This window comes from Mesocricetus auratus, unplaced genomic scaffold (assembly GCF_017639785.1).
Source record: "Mesocricetus auratus isolate SY011 unplaced genomic scaffold, BCM_Maur_2.0 Super-Scaffold_4256, whole genome shotgun sequence".
Classification (NCBI taxonomy): domain Eukaryota; kingdom Metazoa; phylum Chordata; class Mammalia; order Rodentia; family Cricetidae; genus Mesocricetus; species Mesocricetus auratus.
Genome location: NW_024429182.1, coordinates 19386983 through 19413364, shown reverse-complemented (window position 1 = coordinate 19413364; position 26382 = coordinate 19386983). Strand labels below are relative to the sequence as shown.

Below are 26382 nucleotides of genomic sequence, written 5' to 3'. Positions count from 1 at the left end.
ACTTCATTGTTGTCTTCTCAATTCTTTGAACATAGCAGGTGCTTAGCGACACAAAAATGATTTTGCAGTTTCACAGCCAGTTCATGGTTGGCACTCAACAAGTAGCTTAATAGCCGGGCGGTGGTAGTGCACGCCTTTAATCCCAACATTCGGGAGGCAGAGGCAAGTGGATCTCTGTGAGTTCGAGACCAGCCTGGTCTACAAGAGCTAGTTCCAGGACAGCTTCCAAAGCCACAGAGAAACCCTGTCTCGAAAAAACAAAAACAAACAAAAAACAAGTGACTAACAAAGCTATTAGGAAAGCTTCCGAACACCTGTCTGCCAATTGGAAGCTGGGGCGGGGCTAAGGACAGAGGGCGTGCCTGACCCGGGTTTGTCTTGTGGAACATGCGCAGTCTTTACAGAAGGTGACGCGAAAGCTGTGGAGGCCGTGATTGCGTAGGGGCAGGTTCTGATTGGCTACTGTTCGAGCGCGAGGGGCCGTACCTACGCGTCGCCAAGTAAACAGGGCAGGCTAGGGGCGGAGCTACGGAGGCCCCGCGCTCTGATTGGTCAGGCGGGAGGTGGGGAGTGCCGCGGATTGGTCGCGGCTGCGAGCTCGCTGGAGTGGAGCGCGCCGGGTCCCCGAGCCGGCTGCCTGAGGGATGGACGAGACGAGCCCGCTAGTGTCCCCCGAGCGGGCCCAACCCCCAGAGTACACTTTCCCGTCGGGCTCGGGAGCTCACTTTCCGCAGGTACCGGGGGGCGCGGTCCGCGTGGCGGCGGCCGGCTCCGGCCCGTGCCCGTCTCCGCCGTCCTCGCCCGGCCACGACCGGGAGCGGCAGCCTCTGCTGGACCGGGCCCGGGGCGCGGCGGCGCAGGGCCAGAACCATACGGTGGTGGCGCAGGCCCAGGCCCTGGCCGCCCAGGCGGTCGCGGCGGCGCACGCTGTTCAGACCCACCGCGAGCGGAACGACTTCCCGGAGGACCCCGAGTTCGAGGTGGTGGTGCGTCAGGCCGAGGTGGCCATCGAGTGCTGCATCTATCCCGAGCGCATCTACCAGGGCTCCAGCGGTAGCTACTTCGTCAAGGACTCTCAGGGGGTGAGCGCGGGGGCGCGGGCGTGGCGGGGACGGCGTCCCGGGACCAGGGAGAAGGGGAATCGAAAGGGTGCAGAAGAGAAACTTCAACGCCAGCGCTCTCCCCTTCCCCCGCCCCGGCGGTATTGGTGATGCTTCTGGGGACTAGAGATGGGGAAACCTCGCGGGATGAAGAAATCAATCAGAACCTTTTTGATGAGGGAAGCGTGAGCGGAAAGTGAAAAGAGGAAATTGACCAGATACCGGGCAGAGAGGTGCTGACCGATTCTGCTTTCCAGTCGGCCCCTCAGATTCAAACTACTGGCACAAGTATCCGGTCATTGCCTCCAGATTCGGGGCTTCAGGCCTATCCTCTTTCACCTTTTATTACCTTACTTTTGCCCAAAGCATTGCGTCCCTCTTCTGTGGGTTAGCTGATCCATCACGGGCTCTGAGGATTTAATTCTAGCCTCTGTGTTGTGGGGTTGTCTGTGCCGGGATCCCGAGTTTCTTTAACAGTCATTGGTGACAGCGTAGGTGGACTCATCAGTGCCGTCTGCCCTGGTTATTGCTCACTTCTGGGAAAAGGTTCACACCATTGCTTATGGTTCCTCGGTTTAGAACATGGGGCTTTAAACACAGGAGATTGTCTTCTGCCCTTTAATTTCTCCTTCAAGCGTATCAGCAGTTTTTACTGACCTTAATTTTGTTCCCTGCTTGTGTACTGGGGGTATGGAAATAGGATAACATGAGGTATGAGGTGACCAGGGCAGCTGAGAGGTGACCTATTATTATGTGTATTTAAATAATGGGTGTTAAAATCGCCTCAAAATTCCCTTGCATTTTTTTTCCAAGATAGTTTTTCAGTGTGTAGCCCTACCTGTCCTGGAACTCACTCTGTAGACCAGGCTGGCCTTGATCTTAGAGTTCCACCTGCCTCTGTCTCTCAAGTGCTGGGATTAAAAGCATGTGTCACTACTGTGAAGCTGGTCCTTTGCATTTTTTTTTGGTATGAACTTAAAATTTTTTTCCTTTAATTTTAAAAATTTTATTATGCATATTGATACTTTGTCTGCATTTATGTGTCTGTGCACCATGTTTATGCCTGATGCTGGGATAGTCCAGAAGGGGGTGTTGGAATCCCCCAACTGGAGTTGCAGGTGGTTGTGAGCTGTTGTGTGGGTGCTGAGAATTGAACCCTGGGTGCTCTGGAAGAGCAGCCAGTGCTCTCAGCTTCTGAGCCATCTCTCCAGCCTCCAAGTGTGCTCTTTAGATGCTGTTGTGTGTCTTAAAATGGCTGGGATGGGCTCTTACTTGTAGCTCTTGGTAGAGTTCATTGAATAATCCATTCATCCAGAGTTGTCCCTAAGACTACCAAAACCAGAGAGCAAACTGTCAACTTTGTTTGTATAAACTGGATTGGAGAAAGCTTTGAGAATATGCAGGTCCCTGATGCAGCTCCCAGCATAACAAAACAACTCAGCAAGATTTTTTATCTTTTTGGGGGGAGGGGACCAGAATGAGTTTTAAGGTAGTGGTTGTGTTTTGCGAGGCAGGTGGGTAATGGTTAGCATGTTGGCTGGATCTTACCATAGCTGTAGAAAGAGTTTTGTTTTTTCTCTCATTTAGAACTAAGTCAGGGCCAGGTGGTGATGGCACGAGCCTTTAATCCCAGCATTTGGGAGGCAGAAGCAGGCGAATCTGAGTTTGAAGCCAGCCTAGTCTTTAGAGCAAGCTCTAGGACATCCAGAGCTACACAGAGAAACCCTACCTTGAAAAACCATAAACACAAGTATATTGGATTAGTTGGGAAGGGGTGTGGTGCTCTGATAGGTGGGATCTGTCACCTCAGTAAAACACAAGGGGATTTTGTTACTGTTGTCTTGTTTTTGGTGGTGTTCAGGATCCCAGTTCTAATTTTCTGTTGTTCTCTGTTAGAGGTAAAATCTACACACAGATGTCTCCCAAAAATTATTAATATGATTGCTCAGCTCCCACTGAAAATGTGGTTTAGGACAGAGGACCACTTTCTAAATGCTTGTGGGAGGGACTAGACTGGCCCACAGATACATTATAGTAGGTATTGTCACCTTAGAATCTGTACCAGTTGTATTTATTTTATTTAATTAATGCTTAAATGATGCTTACCTTATGCCAGTACTGTTTTTAAGTGCTTTATGAATATTAACACTTATCCCCCATAAACACCTTAGAAGTTGGTACTATTTCAAATCTGCAGGTGATCCTGAGGTCCCTCCCCTAGTAAGGCAGGCATCTTGGCTCCCCAGTTCCTGCTCCTGGAAGCCAGGCATCTGAATTCACAGTTTCTCCTTTTAGCTGTGCTGTTGGTTAGTATTGGAGTTGCCTGTGTGTGACTGATGTTTTAAAATAATAATGAAAAAAAAAAGGTTCATTTATCTCAAATGTAATGGAAGTCTACAGGAGTCCCAGAACCTGCATGGCTTTTCATTTCAATCTCAGATTTAGCTGTTCTTAGCACGTGGCTACTCAAGCTTGTTTGTCAGCCACTGGAAGAAGGGAAGGAAAGAATGTGTCTCCACCCTTTTGGGCACTTCCTAGAAGTTGCACCAGATTTTTCTGCCTACATACTATTATTCAGAACATAGTTGTAGTAGTTGTCTGGGAGTTGTGGTTTTTATCTCGCTTACAAGATAAATTAGACATCTTATATCAGGCAGAAGGGGAAACAGGAGGAACCAGTAGTATGTGTAATAACTACTTTTGGGACAGTCTGAAAGATTTCTTTTTTAACATTTTAAAATTAATTTTTTGTTGTTTGTTTTTGAGACAAGATCTCACTATGTAGCCCTGGCTGCGTTGGAGCTCACTATGTTGAAGTGGCCTTGTTATGGCTAGAATTAAAGGTGTACAGTACCAGGCCCAGCCTATCTTGATTTTTATTTATTTATGAGTGTGTCTGCAGGTTTGTGTGCCACTTGTATGGGGGAGCCTAAGGGGGTCAGAAGTGAGTGTTCCATCCCCTGGAACCAGGGCTGTAGGCAGTTGGGAGCCACCTGATGTGGGTGCTCATGGTGCTGGCACTCTCTAGAAGGGCAGCTGGTACTCCAGTTCATCCTGAAAGACTCTGGACTGTGACAGCCTTCATTCCACTTCCTGGTTTATGGTAGTTTCTGCCAAAAGATGACCAAGAAAGGACCTGGCACAGTAAAATGGAAAATGCTAGATTAGAAGCCGTCATGGTGATGCCTGCTCACATTACCTCTGCTCACTTACAGTCTTGGTGCTTTCGATCTCATGTTCACTCAACTACAGATGTCTTTTCTCAGCGTTCACTCTGTTATGATTCTCATACTCCCAGGAATTGCAGAACACGTGGTCTATCTAGTTTAAGAAGATTAATGAGCCAGGCATGGTGGTGCAGGCCTATAACCCAAGCCCTCGGAAGTCAGAGGCAGGTGGAGCTCTGTGAATTTGAGGTCAGCCTGATTTACATAGTGCCTTGGAGGCCAGCCAGGGCTACATAGTAAAGTAAGACCCTGCCACCAGAGGGGGTGGGTATTAAGTGAGATATCACACATGAAAGACCCAGGTAGTTCCTGGTACTTAGCAGGTACATAGTTAAGAGGTTTTTTGTTTGTTTGTTTGTTTTCCCATTTTGCCCTTTTATTTTTGTTTCTCTTTTAAAACAGGGTCTCAGGTAGCCCAGGCCGACCTCAATCTAGCTATTTAACCAGGAATGACTTTGTACTCTTTGATTCTCCTGAGTTTCTGGGATTGCAAGCATGTTCTTCTTGTTGTATCATGACTGACTTCATTTTGTCCTTTTTTACAGTTATATACCTATTGACCTTTATAGTAGGCTTCTTCGATACATGATGTTGTGTAAGGCGTAAGTAGTGTAATTTTGGGAGGATATTCTCATAGCCACTGGGAATAGCAGTTAACTAATGCTCTTTTGTCTTTGCATAGAATTACCAATTGCAGTGTCTGTAGGACTGTCCACCCACATTTTCTAGGAACTTTATATCGTATCAGTATTTTCAACCTTAAAATATATACAAACACATACACATACATACAAAACCATCTTATTGGTTTGATTTTGTTTGTTTGTTTTGTGACTGGTTCTTTTTTTTTTTTTTTTTCTTTTTTGGTTTTTTTCGAGACAGGGTTTCTCTGTAGCTTTGGAGGCTGTCCTGGAACTCCCTTGGGAGTCCAGGCTGGTCTCGAACTTACAGAGATCCACCTGCTTCTGCCTCCCGAGTGCTGGGATTAAGGGCATGCGCCACCAACGCCCGGCTCTTGTGACTGGTTCTTACTATGTAACACTACCAGACCTGGAATTTTGTAGACCCAGGCTGGCCTTTAACTCAGAGATCCATCTGCCTCTGCCTTGTGAGTGCTTGGATTAAAGGCCTTCACTACTACTTTGGCTTGTTTTTATTTAAAAAAATTTTTTTAGGCAGGGGCTTATTGTATAGACCTGGCTAGCCTGGAGCTCACAGTGATGATTGACCACCTCTGTTTCCTGAGTGCTGGGATTAAAGGTGTGCACCATCATGCCTAACAAATGTTACTTTTAAAATCCTGTCTCAAAAAATAAAAAAAACTGTTTATTTATTGTATATGTGCATGTGCCTCTAAAGATAACATTTGCTTTTGAGACAGCTTTGGAGGCTGTCCTGGCACTAGCCAGTTCTCTCCTCCAACCACATGGATTCTGGGTCATCACACTTGATGGCAAGTACTTTTTAACCTGCTGAGCACTCTGACTAACCCCTAAATTTTTTTTTTTTTTTTTTTTTGGTTGTGAGCCTAGCCTTTAATGGCTGAGCCATCTCTCCAGCCCTAGCCCCTACATTTAAAAGAAAAACCAAAAACAAAACTTTTAACTAAGGGTCACTTCTGTGAATGTTTTCTTTTTTTTTTTTTTTTGGTTTTTCGAGACAGGGTTTCTCTGTGTTGTTTTGGAGGCTGTCCTGGAACTCCCTTAGTAGTCCAGGCTGGTCTCGAACTCACAGAGATCCGCCTGCCTCTGCCTCCCGAGTGCTGGGATTAAAGGCCTGCGCCACCAACGCCCGGCTCACTTCTGTGAATGTTACTATGCATACATGATTTACTTGAACTAAAGCTTTAAGTTGTTAGGAAAAAGAATTCCTTCCCTTTGTTTTTTACTTTTCTTTTTGAGACAGACTCTTAGTATGTAGCCCAGGCTGGCCTTGATCTTCCTGCTGGAATACAGGCCTGCACCATCACACCTGGATGGTTTTGTTTATTGGGTGTGGGGGTCTGTGTGTCAGCATTGTTTCCCAGGCTGGCCTTGTACCCTGGGCTCTAGCGATCTTTATTTAGTCTTTCTGATTGGTAGCTGGTACTACACCCTTATTCTGGTCATTGCTGCTTAGCTATCTGAAACTTAGGTTCCAGTAATTGTGGGTTCTGACACCAGCTAGTGAGAAGTCTCTTGGTTCTGTTTTTATTCATAGACTACTGATATGTAAGGTATCTGTACATTATTCTTCATTAAACAGGGAGATTAGTAAGTGGGTGTTAAAGAAAGATACTTTTAAAATCAGTACAGAACTGATACATTCTGGGTGTAACAGGAATTGACTGTCTAGGAGAGAAGATGGGGAGATAAGTCAGCCCTTTTCTTAGCTGAATACTGGTATTTAAATTTGAGGGGTTTTAGAGTTTGTCCTCTGTGGAAGAGAAGAGTATTTTTTTTTTGTTGTTGTTGTTTGTTTGTTTTGCTTTTTCCAGACAGGGTTTCTTTGTATTGTTTTGGAGGCTGTCCTGGAACTCACTCTGTAGACCAGGCTGGACTCAAACTCACAGAGATCCGCCTGCCTCTGCCTCCCAAGTGCTGGGATTAAAGGTGTGCGACACCAACGCACAGCTGATTAGTCAGTAGCATAGCTCACTGTATGCAGCCAATAAGGCTCTGGAAATTAGGGCAGAGGCTGTTTTGTGTCTGTTGAGGAAACCTGCAACGTGCTCACACAGACTAGGTTCTGATCAAATTTAAGCAGAACTGAATTACACTGAGGTCTATTCTTAGTCCTAGTCTCCCTCTCTCTGAATGTCCTTTTAGTTCTCTATTCTCCCTCCCCTTTCATTCCCTCAATTATTTAATCCAGACAGTATTCTCCAATGAAGCCCTTGTGTGACTGAGATAACCTTAATTTTTTTTTCCTTTGAAGAGGAAATTGAGGAGCCTGGCAGGTCAGTACATAAATGACACTTGTTTGCAATTTGGTCTTCAAGTTCTGCTTTCTTTAAGTGGAAGGATTTAATTTATTCCTGGTACTTCTCAGCCCTCACTGGTATCTGGAATCTTCACCCCCCTCACTGGAAGCTGGATGCTGCAAGCTGCACTGTTGAGGAGTTTGTTTCACCATTCTTCCCAACCCTGCTTTTAGCTGAGAGTCTGTGGCTGCTTTGGTTTTCAGAGACTGGGTTCCAGATGAGCATGCTAGCCTCTGTGCTAGCCACTTTGGTTGAGAAAGTAATTCTGTGGCAGGGCATGGTAGCACACACCTTTAATACTAGCACTAGAGAGGAAGAGAGAGGCAGGAAGATTTCTGTGAGTTCAACTAGTCTGGTCTATAAAACAAGTTACAGGCCAGCCAGGGCTACATAGTGAGACTGTCTTTAAATGAAGAGTAATTACAAAGACTTACAGTTCATATTTTACTTTTACCAACAAATAAGTTTGACTTTAAGAGTAAATTGTTTCATTCTGGAAGGAAAAAGAGAGTTCTGGGTTTATCTTGCCTTTTCAACTCCTTGCAAGGAATGTTTGAAGGATCTGGCTTCAAGATTTCTTTTTAAAGATTTATTTATTTATTATGAATACGACATCCTGCCTCCATGCGTGTCTGCACACAAGAAGAAGGGACCAGCTCTCATTATAGATGGTTGTAAACCACCATGTGGTTGCTGGGAATTGAACTCAGGACCTCTGGAAGAGCAGCTGGTGCTCTTAACCTCTGAGCCATGTCTCCAGCCTTCAAGATTTTTTAAAACATTTTTAAAAAATGAATCACACTGATTCTTTTTTTTGTTTTGTTTTTCGAGACAGGGTTTCTCTGTATTGTTTTGGAGGCTGTCCTGGAACTCACTCTGTAGACCAGGCTGGCCTCAAACTCACAGAGATCCACCTGCCTCTGCCTCCCAAATGCTGGGATTAAAGGTGTGCACCACCAACACCCGGCTACACTGATTCTTTTTAAAACTATTTATTTTTATTTTATGCACATTGATGTTTTGCCTGCATGTATGTCTGTGTGAGGATGCCAGATCTGATGGAACTGGAGTTACAGACAGCTGTGAGCTGCCATATGGTTGCTAGGAATTGAACCCAGGTCCTCTGGAAGAGCAGCCAGTGCTCTTAACCACTGAGCCATCTCTCCAGCCCCTTAACATTTTTTTTATTAATTTATATTTTACATTCCAATCCCAATTCCCCCTCCCTCCTCTCTTTTTGCTCTCCCCCCACTACTCCCTCCACCTTCCATCTGCTCCTTGGAGAGGGTATGGCTTCCCCTAGGAAGTCTACTAAGTCTGTCCAATCATCTTGTTGAAGGAAGACCAAGGCTGGCTTCAAGATTTAACTTGTTAGAAATGGGATGAGTAAGTTCTCTGGTACTCAGTTAATGGAGGCAGATGGGTCTGTGTTGTCTGCTGTGACCTACCCTAACTCAAGAAGTTATGACCTGAGTTATGCCTTATGACCCAAACAATCCCGAGTTGGCTGTGATTTAAGGGAAGAAGAAGAGTCATAAGATGAATCACTTGGTTAGCATATCTGCTTTTCTTCCTTTGAATTACCTGTTTGGATTCTGGAAGGAATGAGATAAATAAGTCCAGAGGGCCTAAGGTTCTGGGAAAGAAAACACTCAGAGTCTAGGTGTGGTGAAGCACACCTTTAATCTCAGCACTCAAGAGGTGGATCTCTGAGTTTGAGGTCAGAGGGTCTTCATAATGAGTTACAAGCCAGCCAGGCTACACAATAAGACCCTGTCCTATCTCCACAAACAAACAAGACCAGCAAAACAGATTAAGAGACAGGGTTTCTCTGTATTGTTTTTGGAGCCTGTCCTGGAACTCGCTTGGTAGACCAGACTGGCCTTGAACTCACAGAGATCTGCCTGCCTCTGCCTCCCGAGTGCTGGGATTAAAGGCGTGCGCCACCAATGCCTGGTTAGATTGTGTTTCTTAAACTTCTTTTTTTTTCAAAGTTTTGTTAACATGCAAGAGATGGGATAATAAGTCTGATAGAGGAAGTGTGTCACTGCTAACGGTGGTTCCATAATACTTCATGTCCTTTCATTTTCTCTGCTAGACTGGAAGCCAGCAAGCGCAGCATCCTACTGTCTGCACCCTTTTGGAGCTTAGGTCATAGGCATTTGCAGGGATGCTCAGCTTGCTACTTGCTCTTAACTGCTGAGCCATCTCTCCAGCCCTGAGTCTGTATGCAATTGATAGAAATGATACTGTATACACATACATACACCCTGGAAGTTGGAGTTTGAATGTACTAAGTTTCTGGCACTCTAAAATAAAGTGTTAATGGGGATAAATGAAACAGGAATTCTTACAATAAAATATAAGCAATTGATTAGTTGTAAATTAATGTTTCGGTTTTGGGGAAATGATTAATTTGGGGCCATTGATGAATCAATCAAGCCAGGTGGTGATGGTACATGCTTTTAATCCCAGCACTCAGGAAGCAGAGGCAGTTGAATCTCTGTGAGTTCCAGGACAGCCAGAGCTACACAGAGAGAAACCCTATCTCAGAAAAAAAAAAGTATTACCAAGTTGGCTTTTGGGTTTTGCTCCTAGAAACATGCAAACCCATTTCCTTTGAAGCACAGAGTTACATCAGAGAAGAGAGATGGGAAAAGCAAAGGAGTGAAACAAGAAGAATAAGGAGCTATCTTGGACATAGCTCTTTCTAGCAGCCTGTCTCCACTGAGTCAATATGTGATCTACTACTCAGCTACTCCAAGACTTCCAAATCACCTTCCCTACCCTCTCTTTCTTTGTCTATGTAGAAGATCGTTGCTGTCTTCAAACCCAAGAATGAAGAGCCATACGGGCAGCTTAATCCTAAATGGACCAAGTGGTTACAGAAGTTGTGTTGTCCATGCTGCTTTGGCCGTGACTGCCTTGTCCTCAACCAGGGCTATCTCTCAGAAGCAGGGGCTAGCTTGGTGGATCAAAAACTGGAACTCAACATTGTACCCCGTACAAAGGTCAGTGACCCATTTCTGGGAACTTTAGTGCTTTGCTAAAGGTTTGCTGGGCCCTGATCTCTCTTAGTGGAATAGAGGATTCAGGGAGGGCTTGTTTAAATCTGGGATACTCAACCTTTTGGGAGTGGGTGGTAGGGATAGGCTTACAATTTGATCATCTGAAAGCTATTCACAGAAGGACACATACATTTTATATACAATCTTAGGAATTCCACAGGTACCTCATATACATTTATGGGCTTCTCATGAAAGACAAGTGTTTTTGTGTTGTTGACACTGATGCAGGAAAGGCTCATAACTCATTCATGTTCTCTAATGAGGGAGCTGGAAGGATACCTAATGATTAAACAGCTTATAAAAACACCATAAGACCCTTCACCAAGCAAAGTTATCTGCCACAGACAGAGACCGTTATGGAAAACTGTAACTGATCAAAATGCAGAGATGTGGACTATAGTCCCAACTAATATGTGGCAACTCTTACGGGCAAGTGGATGGAAAGACTGAAAGAGCCAGAGGAATAGGGAGCTTACTGTAAGATGTCTTCTAGGAATGTCAGAAGCTACATCCTTAAAGTCTCACCAAAATGGCCTAAACATGAGCTGAACAAGACCTCCACAACAGACATGCTAACATGGAAGGGGGAAGCTCATAAGGCCTGAAGCCTGAACAAAGATCTACAGGCAACTAAGGAATTCTGACAGCAGTTCTTTCCAAATAATGGACAGAACTAGAAAGCCATTCTGAGTGAGGTAACACAGGCCCAAAAAAAGACAAATATAGCATGTACTCACTCGTAAGTGGATACCAGACATAAAGCAAAGGATACCCAGCCTACAGTCCACAAACCCAGAGAAGTTAGAACCCTCTTCCAGATCTATTCTTGTGAAAGGATTCTATCCAGCTGATCAGAGCATCTGTCACTTTGGAAACAGGGCCCATGTTGTGAAGGTTGTAAAGGTGCTTCAAATAGTAAAGTTGTAGTTCTCAGTCACTGGCTGTTTTGTCCCTTGTTCCTGTGAGCTAGTGAAAGTTTCATTCGTCATACAGGGAAGAGTGCTGTGCTGGGAAAAAGAGCTGCAAATGAACCTGATGGCAGGGAAGAGAGGCTTTACTGTGGGAACAAGCCAGGGTTTCTAAGTGGAAACTGGGAAAATTGCTTTTTTTTTCTTTTTGAGATGGGGTTTCTCTGTGTAACAGTCTTGGCTGTCCTGGAACTCTCTTTGTAGACGAGGCTGGCCTCAAACTCACAAATATCTACCTGCCTTTGCCTCCTGAGTGCAACACCTGGTGGAAAATAGTGTTAAGAAACCCCCCCCCTTTTCTTTCTACATTTATTTATTTTGCATAGCAGGGAGCACATAATGCCAAGGCTCACGTGTGGGAGTCAGAGGACAGCTTCTGGGAGTTGATGCTCTTTTTCCACAGTTACTGGTTCTGGAACCAGACTCAGGTTGTTAGGTTTGGTGGAAGAACCCTTACCCACTGGACCATCTCACTAGCCCTTTTCTTTTCTTTGTTGCTCTTTTTTCTTCTCTCCTCTTTTTCTCCCTCCCTTCCCTTTCCCTCTTTTATTTCCTTTCCTCCCCTTCCCCCTTTGAGATCAGGCCTCACTCTATAGCTCATTCTGGCTAGGAACTGACTGAGTAGACTGGGCTGGCTTCAACCTTGTGTGGTACTTCCTGGCTTTGCCTCTTAAATGCTGTGATCGCAAACATGTATTTCCATGCCCAAGTCATTCGTATCACAAAGGTTATGAGATAGTTAATATTGTGTGGCTTTGCCACCTCAGAGCCCTTCATTTACAGCTTCACAGATAAGGAAATATGAACTGAAGAAAAATTGTGGGAGATTCTAGAGGCCAGACTCAGAAGTAATATATATATATATATAATTTTATCAACTTTCTATTACCCCAGATTAGCCGTATTGACTACCCTGGACCATAAGACTGAGAAATGCTTTCTCTTCCCTGAAAGAGGAACATTATTACTGATCATCCAGCTGTTTTCTGCAACAGTGGTCTTCTTTCTTAAACTTATCCTAACCTAAATCTTTTCTCTTTCCCCTGTAGGTAGTATACCTGGCCAGTGAAACGTTCAACTACAGTGCCATTGACCGAGTAAAGTCCAGGGGCAAGCGGCTTGCACTAGAGAAAGTGCCAAAAGTTGGCCAGCGGTTTAACCGAATTGGACTACCACCAAAGGTATAGATTGTCCCTATCTGACTTAACAAAGTTGATGGTCTATGGTGGCATAATCACTCAAGAGGGGGAAGCAGGTACCGACAGACTTGAATTGGGCATGTGAAAGACCTCCTTCTTTCTCACTTCTGTCAGAGATCTCAAGGTGGGAAATAGCTCTCCAGGGAATGTGACCTCAGAGTTCTCACTTTATTCCTTTAGTGTCTAGACCATTTGGTTAGGCTTCTTCAGCTTGGGTAGCTGACCCTCTTCCACTCTGTTTCTCCTATCCTTACAAGGAAATGAAGGCGTGATACTTGTAGAACGTTCCTCTTCTTTGACTGAACTCCACAGAGTTGTTGTGGGTCTCCTCCTTACTCCTGTGGTCTTTAACGTGGCCTCTACAGATATGATTTTGTTCCTTCCATCGGGTTGTAGGTCGGGTCATTCCAGCTCTTTGTTGAAGGCTACAAAGATGCAGACTATTGGCTGCGGCGTTTTGAAGCAGAGCCTCTCCCTGAGAACACTAACCGACAACTACTGTTGCAGTTTGAGCGTTTGGTGGTGCTGGACTACATCATTCGCAACACTGGTGAGCAGCCAGGCATGCTCCATGCCTTGTGCCAGGCTTCTGAGGGTTGAGGTGGGCCTGCAGGTCTGTAGGAGCCAGACTCAGTACCTTGTGAGGATGGCATTCCTCTGTTCAAATGGGCAGACATGTTTAGAGGGCCTGGAAGACCAATTTTCTGGGCTAAATTTTGTTTAGATATAGTATCTGCAAGTTACGAGATGTAGTGAGGCCTGGGATTAGGATTTACTTGGCTTTTCCAAAGCACTGTGAAAAGTGCATTCATTCCTGATTCCTAGACATTCTTAGAGATTGAATAAGGCAGTATTGTCTTTTTATGACTTTCTGTTTTTTGAAAAGGGTTTCTCTATTTATCACTGGTTGTACTGGGACTCTGTGTAAACCAGTCTTGGCCATGAACTCAGAGATCTAACTGATTAAGTGGGCTATGACACCTGGAATATTCTTATATATTTTTTAATATGCCGGTGAACTTGAATTCGTCAGACCTGACCAAATCTACATGTAGCAGGGAGTTTTTGATTACTAATCTATCTCCTTAGGAGATTTTCTGATTTTTTTTTTTTTGGTGGTTTAATCATAACAGGTTTTGTGTGTCTAGAACTTTTTCTGTATCATCTGGGTCATTGAGTCATAAAGTTGTTTTTAGTGTTAAATTCTTTTTTTTTTAGAATTATTGGTAATATTTGTACTTTCATTTTTGAGGCCCCCCCCCCCTTATTCCATCTAGCTGAAGGTTTGCTTGTATGTTTTGGGTTTTTGAGATAGGGTTTCACCATGTGACTCTGGCTGTCGTGGAACTATCTATGTGGACCAGGCTGGTCTCAGTCTCACCAAGATCCTCTGCATCTGCCTCCTGAGTGGCATGACTAAAGGCATGTGCCACCACTGGTGCTCCTAAAGACCAGCTTTTGGTGTCACTGCTTTTCTGTTGTTTGTTGATTGTCTGTTCAGTGTACTTCTGGCCCAGTGTTGTAGCTCTCAGTTCAGTTTGTTCTTCTTTCTACTCTGCAAGAGATTAGGTGGAACTGTTATTTGTAAGCTTTCTCACTTTGCAGGGTAAGCATTTATCACTATAAATCTATCACTAAATATCCTACTGTTATGTTCTGTACAGTTTGGTAAGGTATATATTTCTTTCATTGTCTCTTAAGCTTTTCTTAGTTACCATTGTGATTTTTTTTTTCATTCTTTGGTTATGTAATTTTGTAAGTTTTCTATTTTCCTTACCTTTTCACTTAAAGAAAATACTTTACAGCTTTTCTTTGGTGTGTCCCAGTTGTTAGTGTTGTATTTAGGACCTACTATTCAGCAAAGGGCTTCTTATGGCCACAGCTAAGGGAATAGCTGAGATCACTAAAACTGACTGACAGATGGGTCACTCTGCAGTGCAGATACGCTGGACAAAGGGGTGATCCACATCCTGGGCGAGACAACAAGAAACTTGACTCTACTCAGAAGGGAGTTTTTGTTTTAGTTATATAAAACTTATGCATTATTTATTTCTGGACCTTTTTGTTTAATATTTTCAGAGCAGTTAACCATGGGTAACAGAAACAACAGGAAGCAAAGCTATAAATAAAAGAAAGCTATGAAATAAAGTTAATAACCAAGCAGTAGCAAATAGAAAACTGGAAAACTGGGCACAGCAGCTCATGCCTGTATTCCAGGAATGAAGAAATAGTGCAATGAGTTCTGGACTAGCCTGAGCTACACAGCAAATTCCAGAACAGCCTGGACTACAAGGTGTGACCTTGCCCCCCCAAAAAAAGGAAAATAGAAAATTTACAAAATTGCATAACCAAAGGATGAAAGAAGAAATCACAATGGTCACTAAGAAAAGCTTAAGAGACACTGAAACAAACCTTACCAAAATGTACAGAACATACCAGCAGAGTATTTCATGATAGATTTATACCTGTAAATACTTAACTGCAAAATGAGAATACTCACCGAGGCCCACCTCTCTACCTGAGGGCTGAGACTAATAGTGTGCAGCACCCAGCAACAGAATTTTCATTCATTTATTCATTTTCTATTCTTATTTATTTTGATGCTTAAATTGTCCCTGATTTGGTCAGCGCTCATGTGCTCTTCTGTATCTGTTATGAACACTTCCTTAATTTCTAGCACAAGATGTTCTGGGTTCATCTTTAGTCTCAAGCTGGAATCTGTCATTTCTTCTATGTTCCTTTTACTGGAAGAGGGTATATTTATAGCTATGAGAATTTATGAGTTCATATGAATACCTGCATTTTCATTCAGACTCCAGGCTCATTTTAGCTGCCTTTCTGTTTAATTTATAATTCCTTTCCTGATACAGACCAGGCTCTCATCACAACTATTTACAATACAATAAATCCAGAAAAAATATAATAAATTTACTTATTTGTTTAGTCTTAGACAACACAGAAAGTAGTTTCTTAATTGCTAAAGGGAGGAAAAAATAAGAGGTAAATGTGAGGTTTTGTAAAAATCATTAACTTTTCCTCAAGTTGCAGAATTATCCAGTATTATTGTTTCCTCATCCCCCCCATTCTCCTCCTCTTCTTTGCCTCTTTTACTTCCCCATTCCTTTCTTCTCCCTACTCTTTTTTTTTTTTTTTTTTTTTGAGATATCTTCTACCTGTACTGGCCATGTATGTTCGCTCTTCCTGCCTCAGGCCTCACTAATGTCAGGATTATAGGCTTGTGACACTATACCCACTACAAGAATACTTTGCCCACCTACAGGGATATTTTATTCATAATGTGTGTTCATCTTTAAGAATATGGCTTACCAGCGTTGGAGAAATGGCTTCATGGTCTTCCAGAGGTCTTTGGTCAATTCCCAACAACCTCATGATGGCTCACAGCCATCTGTAATGAGATCTGGTGTCCTCTTCTGCCCTGCAGGGATACATGCAGGCAGAACAATATATGTACTAAATACATACATCTTTAAAAAAAAATTGCTGGGCGTTGGTGGCGCACGCCTTTAATCCCAGCACTTGGGAGGCAGAGGCAGGTGGATCTCTGTGAGTTCGAGGCCAGCCTGGTCTACAAAGTGAGTTCCAGGACAGCCTCCAAAGCCACAGAGAAACCCTGTCTCGAAAAACCAAAAAAAAAAAAAAAAAAAAATTAATGGCTTACGCCAGGAGGTAGCCACAGCACAAACCTTTAATAATCTCAACACTCAGAAGGCAGAGGCAGGTAGATCTCTTTGAGTTCGAGGCCAGCCTGGTTTACAGAGTGAGTTTCAGGCCAGCCAGGACTACATAGAGACACCCTCCTATCTGGAACCCCCCCAAAAAAAAAAGGCTTACCAGACTCATTTTCATTTTGACAAATCTTTTTGTTTGCTTTGGGTGTGTGTATCTGTGGGTGGCCTTTCCATAGCATAACCCAGACTGGTTTGGTGTTAACTCATGATCTTTCTACATCAGCCTTCTGACTGACCCTCTTTCTCTCCTCTTTTGCTGTTCTTTTGAGACAGTGTCTCACTTTGTAGCTCCAACTGTCCTGGAACTTGCCATGTAGACAAGACTGGGACTTGAAGAGATCCCTGTTTCCCAAGTGTTGGGACTAAAGATGTGCTCTACCAACCTGTATAGCTTGAGTTCTAATTCCCATGGTTGTGATTTTTTCAGTTCTCAAATTCTTCTTGGTTCTCTTTTTTTTGGTTTTTCGAGACAGGGTTTCTCTGTATTGTTTTGGAGGCTGTCCGGGAACTCACTCGGTAGACCAGGCTGGCCTCGAACTCACAGAGATCCGCCTGTCTCTGCCTCCCGAGTGCTGGGATTAAAGGCCTGCGCCACCAACGCCTGGCTCTTGATTCTTTTTTTTTTTTAATATATATTATTTTCTATCGTTTTCTGCTGATATTTTAGTCTTGCTTTTAATCTTACTTTTTCCCCAGGTGTTTTTGAGGCAGAGTCTTACTTAGCCCAGGCTGACCTTGAACTCCTGATCTTCCTGCCTACACCTGTGTGCTGGCATTGTAGGCATGTACCTCCTGTCTGTGTGTTTTATCTTCCTGAAGATGATAAATATTTTACTATGTCAGATGTCCCCCTTGCTTTGCAGCTCTCTATTGACACTTCTTTATTGTGTTGTTTTTTGTCTCTGTGCTTGGTTAATCAGATAGTCAGAAACTGTAAAACTCCTAGAAAAATTCTGGTCTGGGGTATGACAGTTATGCCTGCCAGTGCCTAAGTCACCAGCAGCCCAGGGTCACCTTAGCCTCAGGTATTGAGGAGCAGCTTGGTTTGTTCCCAAGATGGGCGGCAAGTTTTTGCTGTCTAGAGCCACAAGACTATAAGTAAGGCCACTTCCCAGCCTTCTGGTCCCCTCCTCCCAAATCAGTCAGTAGGCTACAGAAGCTATAAGGGCTGGCTTCTTTCTGTGGGTGCTCTTTCTCTCCTGGACCCAGCTCTTAGATTTTTTCCCTTCTTTTTTCCATTCCTCCAGACAGTCTTGTAGTAAATAAGCTAGGCTGGCCTTAAATTTAAGATTCTCTTGCTGCAGCCTCCTGAGTACTGGGATTTTGACTCCCAAAATTTTTATTTTTTTAAATTAATTAATTAATTAATTTTTTGGTTTTTTTGAAACAGGGTTTCCTCTGTATTGTTTTGGAGGCTGTCCTGGAACTCGCTCTGTAGACCAGGCTGGCGTCGAACTCACAGAGATCTGCCTGTCTCTGCCTCCCGAGTGCTGGGATCAAAGGCGTGCACCACCAACGCCTGGCTGACTCCAAATTTTTATAATTTTCCAGGGATCTTAAAATGTTTTATCTGCCCTGTAGTTGGTCTCAGTTTGAGGGGTGGGCCTAAGTGCTTAAGCCATCATTTCTAAAATCAGACAGGTTATTTCTATTAACTTTATGTTTCCGTTTGCAGACCGAGGTAACGACAATTGGCTGATTAAATATGATTGCCCAATGGATAATTCTAGCTGTCGGGTAAGAGGTTGATCTATATCTCCATGGGGGGGAGGAGTAACCCTTAAACAGTAGAAACACAGAATAAAGATTTAGGTCACAAAAATTCAAAAGAGTCAGAGAAACACAGGAGTTTAAAGTTAATACTTGGTGTAGTTTTTTTCAATGTGTTTTAAGGACCACCCTGCTGGGTAACAGTCATTGGAATAGCATCAAGAAAAGGAGTAACTTTGAAGCACACTGCATACTCTTTCCTGTGAGCTGCATGCTGCACCGTGGCGTAGTAAAGGTTGGAAAGTATTGCATTAAATGAATCTGCCTAATGCTGTCTACCCAGTGGCTCCTGAGGACTCAGATTCCACAAGTTTAGAAAAAGCTGCTTCAAAGCCTTTTCCTTTAAGTTTTTTTCTTTTGAGATTCATTTCATGTGTATGAGTGCTTTGCCTACACATGTCTGTACACCACACGTGTGCCTGGTGCCTTCAGAAGCCAGAAGAGTGCATATGATTTGCAGATGGCTGTATGCCACTACCCGGTCCTGGGAGTCAAACCTATGTCCTGGAAAAGCAGGACAATGCTCTTAACCTCTGAGTGGTCTCTTCAGCCTCAACACCAGGAAATTCTGATGCAGGGATCTTGGAGTTGCAATTCCTGTTCCTGTGGTGACCCTAGTGGAGCCTAAAGAAATTGTGGAACTAAGTAGACATAGTGTCCCTGGTGTAGCCTCCAAGGCTGCTCTGTCTTTCTACTCAGTTCCTGTCAAGGCACGCAAATGTACATGTCACATGATGATCAAGGGCCTCTCGCAGTGTGCATGATACACACCTGTAATTCCAGCACTCAGGAGGTGGAGACCAGCCTGAGCAGTACAGTAAGAACCTTGTCTCTAGGAGTGGACACTCCTGAGAACCTTGAGCAGATTATAAATGAGGCAGATGCACTAATGCACTAAGTCCAGAAAACAGGATGAGACCAGTAGAGGTTAGACTTGAGTAAGCTGAAGGAGGGCTGAGATGAGGTGTCTTGTTACTGTTTTATTGGAGTTTTTGAGGCAGGGTTTCTCTGTGTAGCCCTGGCTGTCCTGGAACTCACTGTGTTGATCAGGGTAGCTTTGAACTCACAGAGGTCCTCCTGCCTCTGCCTCCTGAGTACTAGGGTTGAAGGTGTAAACCATTCCTTTTCCCCCTTCTTGCTGCTATTTTAAAGGGCCTGAGAAAGTCTCTCTTTTTTTCTGTAGGAGACAGATTGGGTGGTGGTGAAGGAGCCTGTCATCAAGGTGGCTGCCATAGACAATGGGCTAGCTTTCCCACTGAAGCACCCTGACTCCTGGAGGGCATGTAAGTTAAGAGCAGTGGGCTGTGCTCTGAGCCATTGCTACAGCAGGTTTGGTCTAAGAATTGATAAAATACTGTAGCCTCTGGCCTTTTACACAGTGGCCCCAGCATATGGCAACTGTTCCATATTAGAAACTATTATAATTTTTACCATTTATTATTTCTACTGGAGTAATGGTTAATGAGACAGTAGAAGCATATGGGCTGCCTGTGTGGCATGTATAAGGCCCCTGGGTTCCATCCCAGTTTCTGCAAAGTAAATAATAAATCAGTATAAAGGTGAGTTTTCTTATTTCCTCTTTGCATCCTTTTTTCCCCCTGTCAAAACAGGGTTTCCCTGTGTAACAACCCTGCCTGTCCTGGAAGTCGTTTTGTAGACCAGGCTGGCCTCAAACTCACAGATCCACCTGCTTCTGTTTCCCCCAGTGCTGGAATTAAAGGCGTGTGCCACCATCATCCCAGTCACTTTGCATTCTTAAAAAACTCATCTTTTCATAAGTTACTTCATTTGGGTTTCTGCAGATAAATTGCTGCCAATGTCCTGTCTTCCTTGGTGTACTCCACACCCCATTTTAACTGAGAATCTGTGGAAAGGAAAAGAAATGCCAGTAGGAGTCACCAGCTCCTTTTGTAGCACCAGCAGTCATTTTCAGGATCATCTGAAATCTAGCAAGTAGTTACATCTAAATAGGCTTCTTTGTGGGAAAAAGCTCTGAGATTAGGCAGCTCTGGGAGTGGCTCTTGAGTCCTGTGCTTACTAGTCATGCAGTCTTAGGGTCAGCAGTACTTGGTGGAAATGGATTTTGTTGATTTTCTGTGTATATCAGGGAAGAATTGTTTTCTCCTTGGCAGACCCAGGATGGGGGAGGTTTCTAGCATCAGCTTTGCTTTGAGCTTTTTCTCTTTTCAGATCCTTTTTACTGGGCCTGGTTACCCCAGGCAAAAGTCCCATTCTCCCAGGAGATCAAAGAGTTGATCCTTCCAAAGATTTCAGACCCTAACTTCGTCAAGGACTTGGAAGAGGACCTATATGAACTCTTTAAGGTCAGCCCCCAGGAGAAAGGCATTCTCCGTGGTTCATCTAATTAGTCCAGAACAAGCCAAGAAAGATACTGTCTCACACTTAACTGACTTGAGTTAGCCAGAAGAGCAGGGTTACTATATACCAGCTGAAGCTGGTTTGTGAGGATTAAAAGAAATGGCAGCCCTGGCGCTGGGATGATGTAACTCGGTTTGTAGAGTGCTTACTTAGGATACAGAAAGCCCTGGATTCCATCTCCAGCACCATCTAGATCCTGTGTGGTGTAGCTCTTAGCAGTGGGAGGCAGAAGGATCCAAAGTTCAGGATCCTAAGGGGCAGGAAATACTCTAGTTACTTCCCAGCCCACTGCTTCCTTGCAATGTACTTAATAAACTACTTAATTGGGGGAGAAAAACTAGGTTCCTGGGAAGCATTCATGTGAGTTCCATCATCTTCCTCTACCTTTCTCTTACAGAAAGATCCTGGTTTCGACAGGGGCCAGTTCCATAAGCAGATTGCTGTCATGAGGGGCCAGGTAAGCCTGGGACATCAAGTGTATGTATGCCCTGTGTGTTTGTGACTCTGCCCTAAAATACAGGAGAGGAAAGGTAGCCTGCAATTCCCTTCCTCTTCCATAGTGTTGATACCAATCCGTGTTTGCTGCCGCACTCCCTGAATGTTTATCCCTATACTAGTTGCTGGGTACATTATTGGTAAATAAACCAAGCATACTCTGGCCTTGAGCTGCTCAAGGTTGCATGCCTAGGTGGCTGAGAACTAGGCTCTGAGCCGGGTCACCCCACCAGTTACAGGTTCTGTGATGCTGGATATGAGTCTGAATTTTCTTGTTTATAGAATAGGGTAGTAACTGTACCACTTGTTGTGGACAAGTGCATGAGAGAATTCATGGTAAGAAATGAGAAAAAATGTTGCCTGGCACATGGTAAGTACGCTGACACTTGTATGGTTATAATTTAATTGTTTGAGTTACAAGTTGTATTATACTTCCTTTCAACTTCATCTTCAGAGGGAGCTGTAGAAACGGAACATTGTCAGGGACCAGCCTGTTCTACATAGTGAATTCCAGGGCAGCCAGGACTGTGTAGTTAGATCCTATCTCAAGAACAAAACAAAATTGTAGGTGTTGTATAAATTAAAGAATGCTCAGGGGCTGGAGAGATGATCATTGCCCCGAGTCATTGGTCTGTCTGGAGGCTAACTAACTCAGCCCTGCTTCTGGGCCTGGGTGGTGACTGGGTTGGTCAGCCTACCAGCTTTCCCTCATTGTCACTACCTTTCTCATCTCAGTCCCTTGCCAACACTGTAGCAGCCTTCACATTACACCCAGCTAAGGTCGTCATCTAGGGTAGCAAAAGGTAGAGGAGAATAGCAGGTGAAATTTTATCTTTCTACCTCATATTCTTAATGCTTTTGGAACAGCTTTTGCATTTTAAAACTGTTGGCAGAAAAAAAGCAGCAGGCTGTGATATAATATAAGCAAAGAAAGCATTGGTTTGAACATAGGAATTGCAGTTTGATTGCATACCCAGGGGCAGACCTACAGTGTGTTCTGGCAAAGGACATTGGAGAAGAAACTTACAAGGAACCTAGAAAAGTAATCTGACTTTATGTCACTTGTTTTGAAACTTTTTGGATCTGCTGATGGACTGTGGATAAATAATCATAGGGTAGGACTGTGTCCTGGCCTCCTGACTCAGAATCATGGTTTTGCTTAGTCATACACACTTAGCCAGTTTACCCACCCTGCAAAATGACAAGGCCAGGCACGTTGATACTCGATCTTTTTGAGGCTGAGGTAGGAAAGGCTTAGCTGAAGAGCATCTGCCTGGGCATATGAAGCTCAGGTTTGGCCTCCAGCACCACAGATTATAAAGGGGAGGGGGCCTCAGTGTCAAAGGGAGCTTTATTTTCAGTGTACCCCTGTAATTATCCCACATTCCAGCCCCACAGCCATGCAGCCTTGTTTCTTTGAACTCTCCACCTTCTGGGTCATATTTCCTGTTTTATGGCCTTAAAGGGTTAAAAAAAAGTATTTGTTTTCACTGGGTTTCTACTTCTTTGTTTGCTTGGGGTTTTTTGTTTGTTTGTTTGGTTTTGGTTTTTCAAGACAGGGTTTCTCTGTGGCTTTGGAGGCTGTCCTGGAACTAGCTCTTGTAGGCCAGACTGGCCTCGAACTCACTGAGATTTGCCTGCCGTTGCCTCCCAAGTGCTGGGATTAAAGGTGTGTGCCACCAATACCTGGCTGCTTGTTTGTTTTAAGGGTCTCACCATAATATCCAATTGGGATTCAGATTCCTGGCCCTCAAGCAACCTTCCCAACCTTCCCTTCTGAAATTGGAACTACAGGCAGATACAGTGTTTTAAAATATTGTTGGTGAGGTTGTGTCCACTGTCTATGTATTGCCCATTTATACACCTACATTCTCTTAATTTTTTTAGGGATTATTTTAATTTTATTGTATGGGTGTTTTTGCTTGTATGTATATCTGCACCCTGCTTGTGTGACTGGTGTCCATAAAGGCTGGGAAGCAGGTGTTAGATTCCCTGGAACTGGGATCACAGATGGTTATGAGCCACCATGTGGTTGCTGGGAATTGAACCCAGGTACTATGGAAGAGCAGCCAGTGCTTTTTAACTATGAGCCATTTCTCTAGCCCCTAAATTTTAAAATTTTCATTTAAAATTCTGTGTGCGTATCTGTGTTTGTCGCTGTGAGTGTGGTGCCTTCATAGTCCAGGAGACAAGCTGGAGTTTCAGGTGCTGTGATCCCCCTGACACGGGTGCTAGGAACTGAACTCAGGGCCTCTGCAAGAGCAGCACACACCCTTAGCCACCGAGCTGCCTCTCCAGCCCTGTATTCCTACTTTGGTAAACAGCCTGCTTCTGTGATATCTCATTGGTATTTATTTTGATTTGAAAGAGGGGTGCTCTTTGTAGAGGCAGGCTTGGATATTAGGATTCTCTCACCCATTTTTGTTTCTTTCAATGCAGATCCTAAATTTGACCCAGGCCCTAAAAGACAATAAGAGTCCCCTGCACCTTGTCCAGATGCCACCTGTGATTGTTGAAACAGCCCGATCCCATCAGCGGTCTGCGAGTGAATCCTACACACAGAGCTTTCAGAGTCGGAAGCCCTTCTTTTCATGGTGGTAGCCCTAGGGGAGGCAGAAGGGACCCTGCAGGTGACAGGAGAGAGCAAGCCTGGAGAGGAAGAGGCTGGTGCACTGTGAGCCTTTCAGGCCCTTCCTCTCTGCTTGCCCCCTCCCTCAGGGCCTTCCCACCCACAGGGAGGAGCACCGTCAGAGACAAGAGTAGCCTGGACCCTTCAGAGTATTGGGGAGGCTGGTGGAAAGCTGGCTGAGGAGGAGGAGCAACTGCTTCCCAGCATCTGGTGGCAGGCTGGGAAAGTCCCATCCCGACAGCCTCTCCATCCCAGTTCCCTGTTACATTCTGCATCAGAAAGAAACAAACAACAGAAACAAATGCTTACAGGAAAACCCAGATTTGATCCTCTCGAGTCAGAAGCCCTTATCTAGAGCTAAGTTTGCTTAGACATGCTCTGATGCCTAGCAGTTGTTTACTCCCATGGACTGAGCTGTGTCCGAGGCCCATTGCTGGCCCACAGACAGAAGCCACACCTCTCCTTTCTGTTTTTGCCAAACTGATCCTCCCGCTGCCACACTGTGGCACTAGCTTCTTGTGGCAGTGAGCAGGCTTTAGCTCTGTACGTGTCAGAGGTTCTGCACACAATCTTTCTGTCCTCTGCCCTGCTGCTGCTTGCCTAGCACTCAGCTGAAATGGGAGAGGCTAGCCTTGGCAGTTCTGTTCTGCTAGGAGCATGTGGAGGTGATTGATGTAGCCTAAGTGCATGCTGGGTGCTAGGAGGAGTGTCCATGGGAGCCTGGCACAGCCTCACTTCCAGGCCCTTCCTTAGTCTCCATGCTTTTCTACTTGGTTTCTGTCAGTTTTGGTTCTGCAGTGGTTCTCTCGGGGTTGTGGGTCAGCCAGTTCATGAGCGGCCAGGACAGTGTCTTTGTTCTTCCTGTTACCCTGATGCCTGGAAAGCAACAGGACCTGGTTCTGCCTCCTAACTGGCAGTGCCCCACAGCTTCCTGCCTTCCTGTCCTGGGCTGCTTTCTCCTCAGCTTCCTGAAGAGAGGCCTTCACACAGTCCCCCAGTGCCTGCCCAGCTCAGCGTGCGTCTTCCTGCTGCCCTGTCTCCTCCCTGTCTACACCAAAGTGAAGAGTTGGGCTTCAGGAGGGAGTAAAAAGAGGGCCACCTGTGGCTGCGAGGCAGCAGTGTTCACACCCTGTGCTGTGGACCCCTGAGGGTTCTCACATTCTACAATTGGTCAGTCAGCCTTGGAAAGAAATTGTCTTGAAGGCTTGAAAAAAAAACCAAAGAAAGGGAATGAGGACCACAGCTGTATGTCTCATCCGCTTGCCTGGCTCTCACTATCCAGGCGACAGAGCAGAGGCACACAGCTCTCCCATCAGCTGGGGCAGGCTGCTCCCCATCCAGTCCAACCTAGGAGCCAGCTTACTGTCAGCTTCCACTTAGCCAACATGAGTCTCTGAGCACTGGATATGCATGCCCTGTGGACGAAGGCACCGTTGTTTGCCCCATCCTGACAATCCCCGCCAGCCCACTTGGACTCTGGTCTCAGAACCATGTTTGGGAGGACTCCTGCCTCCTGATCACAGGAGCCTGCAGGGGTCCAGGTACGTGACATTCTTCACACCAGCCTGCTGGCGAGACCCCCCTGGGGTGCTGGAGAGAGCCCGAGATGCCTGGAGAGAGCCTGGGGCTCCACCAGGCTCTTGTGCACCGTCCTGCTCCAGACCAGCTCTGCCATCAGGAGGAATTGGGTCCAATGTAAGAGGGAGCCAGTGCCAGGCCTGATGGGCAAGGGTGCAGGCGTCCTTCCCTGCCTGTCTGCTTGAAGCCTGTACTCAGGTTGCCTTGAATGTGGAGACTTTGGGAGTGCCAAGAACCCAGAGTGTCAGGCACTTCCAGAACAGCCGTCCCCTGCCAGCCTGTCCCATGTCTAGAAGTGGAAGCTGGTTGGTGAGCACTGCTGCCCTGTTCTTCTAATGCACTGTAGAAATTGTATGTATTGTATTTAAATCAATGCAAATGTATGAATAACAAATCCAGTTCTGATCTCTTGGTCCAGTTTTCTTTGGGGGAAGGAAGATAAGGTAAATGCAATTTTAAGGCAAAGAAACATATTTTCATGGAGTTACAGAGAAAACAGTGTTTTCCCAAGACATTTTAAAACCTGACCTGAGTCTATTTATAGGACACAAGCTTGTTTTTTATATAAATGTTTGTTACAAACTTTTCTCTGGTAGGGGCTCTATAGTATTTGCCCTGGCCACTTCCTTGAGTCAAATTCTGGGATTAAGTGTAGAGCAGTGGTTCTCAACCCATGGGTTGCAATGCCTGGGGTTTTGTGTCCAAATGACCCTTTCACAGGGGTCACCTAAGACCATCAGAAATCAGAGACATGGCAGCAGCAAAAGTACAGTTATGAAGTAGTAATGGAAAAGAATTTTATGGTTGGGGAAGCACAACATGAGGAACTGTATTAAAGGGCTGCAGCACTAGGCAGATTGAAGCTAATTTAGAGAGGTTGGCTTTTCTCCTCCACCAGCAGAGGGCAGTCTTGCCATATAGGTAGCACCACTGTCCCTGAGGGTACTGGTTGGTGGGGAAGGGGAATGCCCGTGTGCCTGTAGTAGTTTAGAATAGTAGGAAGAGCCCCCCTCACCTCTAGGTTACGAGGCCATAGTGTGGTGTGTAAGAGTGATTGATTGTTCCTGTCCACCCCACCTGAGTATGGTTGGGCCCTTGGGCCTTCATGTTGCCTTCTGAGAGATAGTTTCCTTGCAACATACACACCTGGAAGAGGAAGCTGTAGCTCTGGGTCTCCTTGGGAATACCCTGTCCTTCCCTATCTGGCACAATAGGGAAGTCTCTATCTTGGGATTCTCTTCTGTAACAGACTCACAGA

At 44.9% G+C, this 26382-nt stretch overlaps 1 protein-coding gene across 1 annotated transcript; it reads left to right on the top strand.

Moving 5' to 3' along the window:
- Positions 1-596: 596 nt before the first annotated feature.
- Pi4k2a (phosphatidylinositol 4-kinase type 2 alpha) lies at positions 597-25529 on the top strand. Its single transcript, XM_005063591.4, has 9 exons — positions 597-1082; positions 10100-10300; positions 12375-12506; positions 12921-13074; positions 17949-18010; positions 19227-19326; positions 20234-20367; positions 20820-20879; positions 23357-25529. The coding sequence occupies exons 1-9, from the start codon at positions 645-647 to the stop codon at positions 23516-23518; spliced, it is 1443 nt and encodes a 480-aa protein (XP_005063648.1). The 5' UTR covers positions 597-644; the 3' UTR covers positions 23519-25529.
- The last annotated feature ends 853 nt before the right edge of the window (positions 25530-26382 follow it).

Bases quoted from the DNA above. Each gene is read 5' to 3' on its own strand.
- Pi4k2a (XM_005063591.4), top strand. From the start codon at position 645: ATGGACGAGACGAGCCCGCTAGTGTCCCCCGAGCGGGCCCAACCCCCA. The intron at 10,301-12,374 runs GTCAGTGACCCA...TTTCCCCTGTAG, and splicing joins ACATTGTACCCCGTACAAAG to GTAGTATACCTGGCCAGTGA. The intron at 13,075-17,948 runs GTGAGCAGCCAG...TTCCGTTTGCAG, and splicing joins CTACATCATTCGCAACACTG to ACCGAGGTAACGACAATTGG.